Here is a 9,723-nt window from a genome sequence, read left to right as displayed (position 1 = left end):
AGAGTTATAATAAAACCGAAAAAATATTTTAGTATGGAAGACTGAACGATTTAAAAAAAAACATTTTTGTTAATTAAACTACTTACAAGATTTTAGTTTTCCTTTTGGTTGGTATTTATATAAATGATTATTATTTATATAAATACTTTACATTTATTATTTATATAAATACCTTACTTCTTTGCTATAATTATTCATGACTTAACTAACTAAAATTAATAATTATTGTATTATAATTTACAGAGTACTAAGAAGTACTTTACCAGTGGGAGGCTCCTTTGCACAGGATGCCGGCTAGATTATGGGTACCACAACGGCGCCTATTTCTGCCGTGAAGCAGTGACGTGTAAACATTACTGTGTTTCGGTCTGAAGGGCGAGTAGCTAGTGAAATTACTGGGCAAATGAGACTTAACATCTTATGTCTCAAGGTGACGAGCGCAATTGTAGTGCCACGAAGAATTTTTGGGTTTTTCAAGAATCCTGAACGGCACTGCATTGTTATGGGAAGGGCGTATCAATCAGCTGATCGTCCTGCTCGTCTCGTCCCTTATTTTCATAAAAAAAGTATTTCGAGTACCTCAAATATAACCACAAGAAATAATTTTGATTGTTGTTAAAGCTGATATACCTAACAGTGTTATCAGTAGTGTTACCTATTTTCAATAAGGAAACGGAAAAATATTTCTGTATTTTCTTAAAAAGAATACCTGTAAAATTTATGCATATTTCTGAAAACCGCAATGAAACTAAATATTTCACTTATTACAAAAATAATTTTAATTTATAACTGCAATATTTATAATTATTCCGTTTTCATCAATCTTACTTCATCACATATTTTAGCATAAAGTGAAATAAGTTGGAACTTTACTTAAATATTTTTTTGGTGTATTTTTTATCAAAATATAGTAATTTCTACCATAATCTAACACAAAAATAATTAAGCGACACACATCTATTTTTGTATGTGACCGAAATAATCTATTTATTTTTTTATGATTTTTTTGAACTCATCAATATAAACATGTAATTCTGAGATACTTCAGTTTATGATTAAAGGTGCGATATTGTAAAAGTCATATTTTGATTATGTTTTCCGACTGATACTGTCTATCAATGATTGATTATTTCCTCAACTACGAGTATATATAATACAACACAACGATTTTGTAAACCAAAGACAATATTACCTGACGAGCATGTTCCGGTTTGTGACGTTCACGTAAGTTCATAATAATATAATACGCATCATTTTGTTATTGATTAAGGCGGGCATTAAACATTTATTTAAATAAAATACTTTTCCAATTATTTAAAAGCGTTTGATTGTAACTGCATTTTTAAATTAGGTTTTTCCGCACAAGTTACGTCTCATTCCGAGACTTCATGGCATAGTCTCGATTTCAGACACAAGTTTGTTCCGGTTCTCGTGGATATTATACCGAGAGATGTTGAAGCATCTTTATCTTCTTCCATATCGTCCAACTTGAGAATGTTTTTATTTGTAGAAAGTATATTAATTCTTGAAAATATAAATAATTTGCAATTTAGAAATTCAAAAAAGGCGAACTCAACGTTTTTAATAATACTATATACAAAAAAAAAATATAAAATTAACACTAGACATTATAATATAATGATCAGTTTATTTTAATTTGTCGAGTGTGATGTCGTTCAAGCGAAACAATTAAAAAAAACTTGAAGGTAACATTTTCTGTAATAAAATGCTTTAACGAAGAGTTTTTAATAAATATTTACGTCATGGTTTTAAATTAAAATAAAATAATAATTAAAAATATTACTCTTACGCAAAAACTTAATTTAAAAAACAGTTACAATTTCATGCGTTTTAATCGTATAAAAATGTATTTTATACACATTATTATGTTGTTTGCATCAGAAATAATTATATTAATATATTTGTATATAGACTGCTTATAGTGGCATTGACTGACTCTAAGAAGATTGATAACAGTCGTCATGAAGTGAGGAGATTTCCTGATAGCTTGCTGTTAGGTACGGCCACGGCATCTTATCAGGTGGAAGGCGCTTGGAATGAAGATGGTAGTATTTTCACTATATTTTAAAGTGCATAGTTAAATAGCGAGTAAAAATGACTAACGTGATAGACAGCCAGTAAAAAATATTTAACATCTAATGGCAATTAATAAACAAAACACTAGATTGTGTTGAAAATTTTCACACTGAGGATCACATACAGTAAAAGCTTTTTAGTCGTGGGGTAAAAGTCCCGAAAAAATGGCGCGAATGTGGAATCAATTCAAATGAAATCAATTCAATTGAAGTTTGTCACCAAACTGTTTAATTATTATCTTCAGGCTTATGAAATGCTTAAATATTTTTTGCATGTTTTCTCGCTTGTCAGTTTATAAAAGCTCTTTTAATTGGTTGTTATAAGGTCTATTTTATTTTTTTATTAGTACGTTTGACGACGCGTTCACAAAATACCGATTAGCTCCGCGACTAAAAATCTTATGTATGGGAATTGAGTTGCATTTTTTTTAATCCACGAAAAGTGAAAACGCGAATTAAGAAAGTGGGAATAAGAACCTTTCAGTGTACATAATATTTAATATTTTTTAGGTAAATCAGAAAACATATGGGATCGTCTCGCCCACACACAACCATGTCTCGTCAAGAATTGTGATACAGGAGACATCGCAGACAACTCATATTATAACTATCGCAGAGATGTAGAAATGATGAGGGAACTTGGACTCGACTTCTACAGGTTTTCTCTTTCTTGGTCAAGAGTCCTGCCGACAAGTTTCCCTGATCAAATAAATGAAGCTGGAGTTAACTACTACAACAATTTAATAAACGAGATGTTAAAATATAACATTCAACCAATGATAACTCTGTACCACTGAGATTTACCACAAAAGTTACAAGAGCTGGGTGGTTGGGCAAACCCACATATTGTAGACTGGTTCTCTGATTATTCTAGAGTCATGTTTGAACTATTTGGCGATAGAGTAAAGTATTGGTTTACAATTAATGAACCAAGAGAAGTTTGCTATCAGGGTTACGCTGGACAATCTATGGCACCCGCTTATAATATATCCGGTATGGCTGAATATCTGTGTGCGAAAAATTTGCTTGTAGCTCACGCAAACGTATATCATATGTATAATGAAGAATACAGACCAACTCAAGGTGGCTTAGTTGGAATTGTGTTAAGCGCGTCTTGGTTTGAACCAGAAAGTGAAGGTGACGAGGAAGCAGCCGAGGAGCTCCGTCAATTTGAGGTGACTATTATTATAGTTCCTATTCTATTGAATAGGAATAGGCAGGTCAATGCAATCCGTAGGAGAACCAAAGTTACCGACAAAGCCCAAATAATTGCAAAACTGAAATGGCAATGTGCAGGGCACATAGTTCGACGGACAGATGGGCTTTGGGGCAGTAAAGTCTTCGAATGACAACCACGTACCGGAAGACGCAGTGTTGGTTGGCCCCCCACGAGATGGACCTACGATCTGTTCAAGATTGGCGGAATACGTTGGATGAGGGCAGCGTAGCACCGATCGTCGTAGAAATTTTTGGGGGAGGCCTTTGTCCAGCAGTAAACGTCTTCCGGCTGATGATGTTGATGATAATAGAATAGAGAAAGTATAATAATATCTTAATTGTATAATATTATGTATGATCTAGTGATATATTGGTGTTTTCTGTAATATGCACAAATACTGCTTGTTTTTCATTTGCACTACCAGTTAGATAATGAGTATAGAAATATTTACAAAATGCTTCTTTTATTTCACAGTGGGGGTCGTTTGCGCATCCAATATTTTCAGAATCCGGTGACTTTCCACCAGTTATGAAAGAGAAAATAGCAGCAAAGAGTGCAGCCCAAGGCTTTTTAAGATCTAGATTACCAGAGTTCACATCAGAAGAAATAGATTTGATAAAGGGCAGTTCCGATTTCTTTGGACTTAATCATTACAAGACCAACTTAGTTTATAGAAATGACACAGTGAATGGTATGTACAGTTCAGTGTCGTACTATGACGATATCGAGGTTGGTTTTTATCAGTCAACTGAGTGGCCAGAAACTGGAGCAACATGGTTGAAAGTAAGTACTTCTTGTACATTTGTATATTGAATAACCACTAACTTTTAACCACTTAAATACATACTATTTAAACAATATTGTATGGAACTTATTCCTAATAAATATGTATAACACAACGGTGCCTATTTCTGTCGTGATTCAGTAATGTGTAAGCATTATTGTGTATCGGTCTCAAGGGCGCCGTAGCTAGTACAATTATTGGGCAAATGAGACTTTACATCTTATGTCTCAAGGTGACAAGCGCAAATGTAGTACCAGTCAGAATATTTGGGTTTCAATAATCCTGAGCGGCATTGCATTGAATTGGGCAGGGCGCATCAATTACCATCAGCCTAAGGTCGTGCTCGTGTATTCCCTTATTGTCTTCAAAACAATGTTATAATAATTGTTACTTAATATGAATATGATCTATATTTTACAAAACAAAGAAAATTTGTCGTACGTTATCAATATAAATAGATTATATATAATTTGTGTGATTATCATTTATAGATGGTACCTTGGGGTTTCTATAAGCTGTTGACTAAAATAAGAGAAGACTACAACAATCCTCCAGTATTTATAACTGAGAATGGATGTGCCCGTCGAGAGGGCCTGGATGATGATACAAGAGTCACTTATTACAAAAGTTATCTGGATGTTATGCTGGACGCCATTGAAGATGGTTCAGACGTCAGGGTCTATACCGCCTGGAGTCTGATGGATAACTTCGAATGGCTTGAAGGATACTAGTAAGATTTAAACTTACTCATTTAAATTATTTACTAGTTCTACTGAATATACCTACATTGATAACATTAAAAAAAGTAATATTTACCTTCAATTGTAGTAAAAATAATGATTTATTAGAGTTATTTGTTTTTCTTGTTAACGCCATCATTATTATGAATCTGGAAATTTATTTCTATTTATAAAATATGATTGTAAGTTTTATAAAAATTAAATAAACACTTAATTTAGTACAAGTTATATTATAAAATATAATAATAAAAATAAAATTGATCAACTCATATCTATAAAAGCTTGAAAAGGTACTTCATATTATACATAAGTATGACAACATACACACATCAAAAAAGTCCAAGCAACATGCATGATATTACAAATTTACCATTTATATTAATTAATTACTAAGGCTCCATTCACGCAAAGTGCGATAAAAAATTCGATTGTGTTTTGTTTTTTTCATAAAATTATATGAAAGGGAATTTGTTTGAATTTATGTGCGTTTTTATTGCTACGTTTAGTCTTGATTTTATAATTTTACCAACCATTTAAATAAAGTTAGCGACAAAATTGAATTGTTAGATATTCTTAACGTCATGGATTGACGTCATTTGACGGCAAATGAAATGCAAAGAGCTGTTGGGGTTTTGCAAGCGGGAAGTAGGTATCTCGGCATTTTGGCATTCATACAAGTGTTATTTGTCGTCTTTGGCAGCGCTAAATTATTACCACGGACCCCGCTGAACAGCATTCAGGCCGTAAAATGAGTACAACCACTGGGCAAGAACGGTACATACAACTAACTGCAAGACACCAGCCGATGTTTACCGCTCGGGAGATACGTTTGAGGCTTCAAAATTCAAACTATGCAAAATCGACTGCATGAGTACGGCCTACGAGCTCGACGCCCAATTAGGTGAGCACACGTCACGGGAATCGCGCTGGGGTTTAGGTCTGATACAAGAAGGTTGTGAGTGTACCGTCGGCCCGGAAATACTGAAAGGCTCAGGTGCATTCAGGTAGTTCATCCATACAGCGTCTCAACAGTTATGGTATGGGCGGGTATTATGAAGAACAGGCGAACTGAGCTCGTTTTTATAAGGAACATGAACGCTGAAAATTTCGTTGAGGATATTCTCAGACCTTATATCCATCCATTTGCACAGACCTTTGGCTCCAATTTTACGTTAATGCATGACAATGCGCGTTCACAACAGCTCGTCGAACCAGTCAATACTTTGAAACGGAACGTCTGGGTATTGCCCTAGCCTGCACAATCGCCAGACCTCAAACCCACCAAACATGCATGGGACATGCTCCAGAGACGTGTTTCGAAGGTCTTGAACGGAGTGACAACAACGCAACAGCTGAAGGATTTGCTACAATTCCACTGGGAGCGAATACCGCAAGAAGACATAAACAGTCTCATTAATTCAATGAATAATCGTTGCCGACAAGTTCTGAATAGCAGAGGACACCATACTTTGTATTAAATAATCCTATTCTTTCACAATAAATTAATTTTTTTAAGAAATTTCATTTTCTTAAAAAATGTTTAGTTGCTTATTTCTGCAGTATATTCTAATAATGTTAATTTCTGTTATTAAAAGAATTTATAAAGACAACAGCTGTCATTTTACATCATAGGAAAATATTATTTTAAAAATTAAATACGTTATAATGTGAAAAACCATACTAAAATTTAAATTAGTACATGTTGCTTAGACTTGTTTATATTTACATCATTATAATATTATAGTATCTGTTTTAATCTCTGGAGATTACAGAAATGTCTGTTTGAAAAATTATTTAATACATTTTCAAGTCACTTTTACAATATTTTTTTGGGGTTTTCGTTTAAAGTGTGTTTTGTTTAAAAATAAAAATGCGTATTTAATACAAGCAGTAAGGGAAATCATTTAAAAATAACAAATTTTTTACATTCACATTCACACTGCCCTAAAATACTAATATGAGGTACTAATATAGGTTTCTTCACCACACACTTAGCAGTTTGTAGTATGTGTAGACGACGAGAGGTGGTCTTTCCTTAGCAGTCTTTCTTACCTCAGACACTAGAGTTAACATTAATTAACAGCGGCTCTCAAAATATCTTCCTACAGAGTCCAGTCTAGTCCTGCCAGAGTCAGGAAATCCATCCCAAAGCATTAAATTCATTTATTCCAACTTCCAAATTCCAACCCATATAACGGCGCAGACGGCCTTGTTACTTATTAAGGAGACGCAGGTACCTCGACCCAGCGACGCAGCGAATTTAACACATTCTGGTTAAGTTTGTTTAGGACGATATCTGATTTCACTTTCTGGGCAATGTTGAGGGTAAGGACCTGTTTACTTTACAGCTGCGCGTAGACTTTGAGTACAGCGTGAGCTTCTACATGTGTGTGGTAACGTAGAGACGGATCCTCCTTTGAGCCGCGTTTAATCGGCAGTTGACGACATGCTTGTCAACATCCTCTCCATTGAAAGTCCGACGCAGTCTTGAAGTCGAGAACCACATACTACACAAACAATTCTGTGCACAATTTTAAAGCGGGCTGTTGTCTGCCTCAAATGGTTGTCACGCCTTCGTTTGTGGATCTACTGCTGACTACAAATCTAGAAAGTTAACAGGCCTCCTGAAGATTTCCTTATCAAGAGTGTAGTACCTGGCAGGCGCCATTGGAATGAATTGTTTCCCTGTTTTCGTGCCGACACTAGGTTCAGGGCTTTTTATGGAAGTCGAGGTCAACCAAACATTTAGGTAACTTGACTGTAGTTGAAACCGACATTCTCCTTCACCTACCTCCAACACCAGAGGAGTGACAGGCACGTTGCCCTCCTATTAGAAATTCGTGACATACTTTGGTAGAAAGTTACTTGAGATGACAATGTTCTTGATACACTACTACGTACCCATTCCTTAAAGTTTATTGAACTTGTGAAAGTTATAATTATTACCATTCTTAATGTTTTTTTTTCATTGTCTTATAAGGCTATCATTATGACAGACTACTTAAAAATGCGTTTTAAATTTACAGTGATAGGTTTGGTCTCTACGAGGTTGACTATGAAAGCTCCGAGCGCACCCGTACACCACGAAAATCTGCATATCTGTACAAAGAGATACTGCGTACGCGCACCTTGGATATGCATTTCGAGCCAGATGCAACTCTACCTATGACAATCGACGAAGGACACTGACATGGCATCAGTAATAAAATATTAAACATGTGTCTTGTTGTTGTTCTAATAATAAATTTATAATTATCCCAATGATGTGAGTTTCACTGAGTATAAATAATTCATCTAAGATTTGTATTTTATCAATTTGTCAAATGTGTTTCGCCTCTACACGAGGCATCCTCAGCAGATGTCGTTTTGCCAAATTCTGGCACGAGACTCTCTCGCTCTCTCCCTAAGTCTAATATGATGTTGTTATTTAACTTATTATAAGAAAAATAGAATACATGTTACAAGAATGAGTTTAGAAAAGTCTCATTTAGTAATACTTATATTTAAGATATAACAATAAAGGGATCCAAGAAAAAAGCTGAACCTTAAAAGCCGGCAACGCATCTCTTGACTCCTAGTGTTGCGAATGTTATTTTGAAGTGAAACTTCTTTAGGCGCATGAAAGGAAAAATTTTACAAATGAAAGCCAAATTTGGGACTTTTTGTTCAAGGGAGAGAGCAATTGACACCTATTGCGAGGGTGCTGAGAACGAATTTGGGATCATTTTTGAAATCTAAGATGGTTACTGCGCAAATTTATGATTTCAAGAATATGGATATCGAATCCGAGGTTCTCGAGGGTGCAGAAAACGAATTTGGGATCATTTTTGAAATCCAAGATGGGTTACGCGCAAATTTATCATTAATACAACAACATGAATATCGAATCTTATTACACTATTTACATCTAACTAAATTATTTACATTAGGCATACTTATAGATTCAGCAAAACTGGCAGATGGCTTTACGGCCTTGGTGGTGGAAACTGGAACATCTGCAAAAAATCTTTCAAAAGCATCCGCAACATCTTGGTCTGTTTTTAAGATTTTATCATATATTTTTTAAACTAAAATGTTATGTTAAGTTGCGAGGTTTGTTTGTCTCTTCCAGTCCCACTGTTTATTATTTGCCATGTTGATTTTGTATTATCAGAGCTATTATTAATTTTATTACTTATATACATTGATTTTGCTGGGATACGTAATCGTTTAAATATCTTTGAATAATTTTTCACATAGTTAGCAAAACTCTGAATGATTACACAATTTCTCCTCATATAGTGAGTCAGCCCAATCACTGAAAGCCATTATTTTCGTTTTCTGTATATGTTTTATAACAACTCTATTCCAGCGTTATACAGAGTATGGCTATACTTGGTATAATATGAAAATAGAACAAGAAAGTTGTTGACAATTAAACCAAATATTGCCTGAAATAAGTATCAAAGAGAAAATCTTAGATCACAGTTGCTTTAAACTACACGTGCTATTTAAATTAGGTATAGCTTGATGTACGAAACACAGAAAATTTGCAGGGGTAACTACAATTATTGCATTTTCGTTATGTATTTTGAAATATATGATGAAGTTTTGAGGTAACAAACATAAAAAAAAGAACATACCGACGAATTGAGAACCTCTTCCTTTTTTGTAGTTGGTTGGTTAGTAGTCCCGTACCACCCGCTGTAGGTAGCGGAGGTGGCGCCTATTCTCGACCGACGGATACCTGTCGTAAAGTCTAGTGGCTCTGTGCTTCGGTGTGAGTAAGTTCCTGACCTCTGGAGGCAGGTTTAGGCGATGCGGTTGCATCGTCGGAACCTGCCTGGAGCAGGCCTTGATCCTATTCTGTATATGTGACGTCACATGAGAGATAGCACTGTGAGC

At 34.8% G+C, this 9,723-nt stretch overlaps 2 protein-coding genes across 2 annotated transcripts in view; both read left to right on the top strand.

The window, feature by feature from the left end:
- The first annotated feature begins 1,186 nt into the window (after positions 1–1,186).
- Positions 1,187–9,723, top strand: part of LOC126969237 (myrosinase 1-like) — a 28,776-nt gene continuing 20,239 nt past the window's right edge. Inside the window, exon 1 of the mRNA XM_050814595.1 lies at positions 1,187–1,224. Within this exon, the coding sequence (XP_050670552.1) occupies positions 1,202–1,224 (23 nt within the window). The 5' untranslated portion in view covers positions 1,187–1,201. The remainder of the gene's footprint in view (positions 1,225–9,723) is intronic.
- LOC126969257 (lactase-like protein) lies at positions 1,973–8,100 on the top strand. Its single transcript, XM_050814628.1, has 5 exons — positions 1,973–2,066; positions 2,607–3,271; positions 3,790–4,098; positions 4,591–4,829; positions 7,866–8,100. The coding sequence occupies exons 2-5, from the start codon at positions 2,975–2,977 to the stop codon at positions 8,026–8,028; spliced, it is 1,008 nt and encodes a 335-aa protein (XP_050670585.1). The 5' UTR covers positions 1,973–2,066; positions 2,607–2,974; the 3' UTR covers positions 8,029–8,100.

Source organism: Leptidea sinapis, chromosome 17, assembly GCF_905404315.1.
Source record: "Leptidea sinapis chromosome 17, ilLepSina1.1, whole genome shotgun sequence".
NCBI classification, from domain to species: Eukaryota; Metazoa; Arthropoda; class Insecta; order Lepidoptera; family Pieridae; genus Leptidea; species Leptidea sinapis.
The sequence above is the reverse complement of the archived record's forward strand: the minus strand, read 5'-3'. Positions and strand labels throughout refer to the sequence as shown.

Coding starts and splice junctions, on each gene's coding strand:
- LOC126969257 (XM_050814628.1), top strand. CDS start 2,975: ATGTTTGAACTATTTGGCGATAGAGTAAAGTATTGGTTTACAATTAAT. Junction 4,099..4,590: donor CTGGAGCAACATGGTTGAAA/GTAAGTACTTCT, acceptor TATCATTTATAG/ATGGTACCTTGGGGTTTCTA. Junction 4,830..7,865: donor GAATGGCTTGAAGGATACTA/GTAAGATTTAAA, acceptor TTAAATTTACAG/TGATAGGTTTGGTCTCTACG.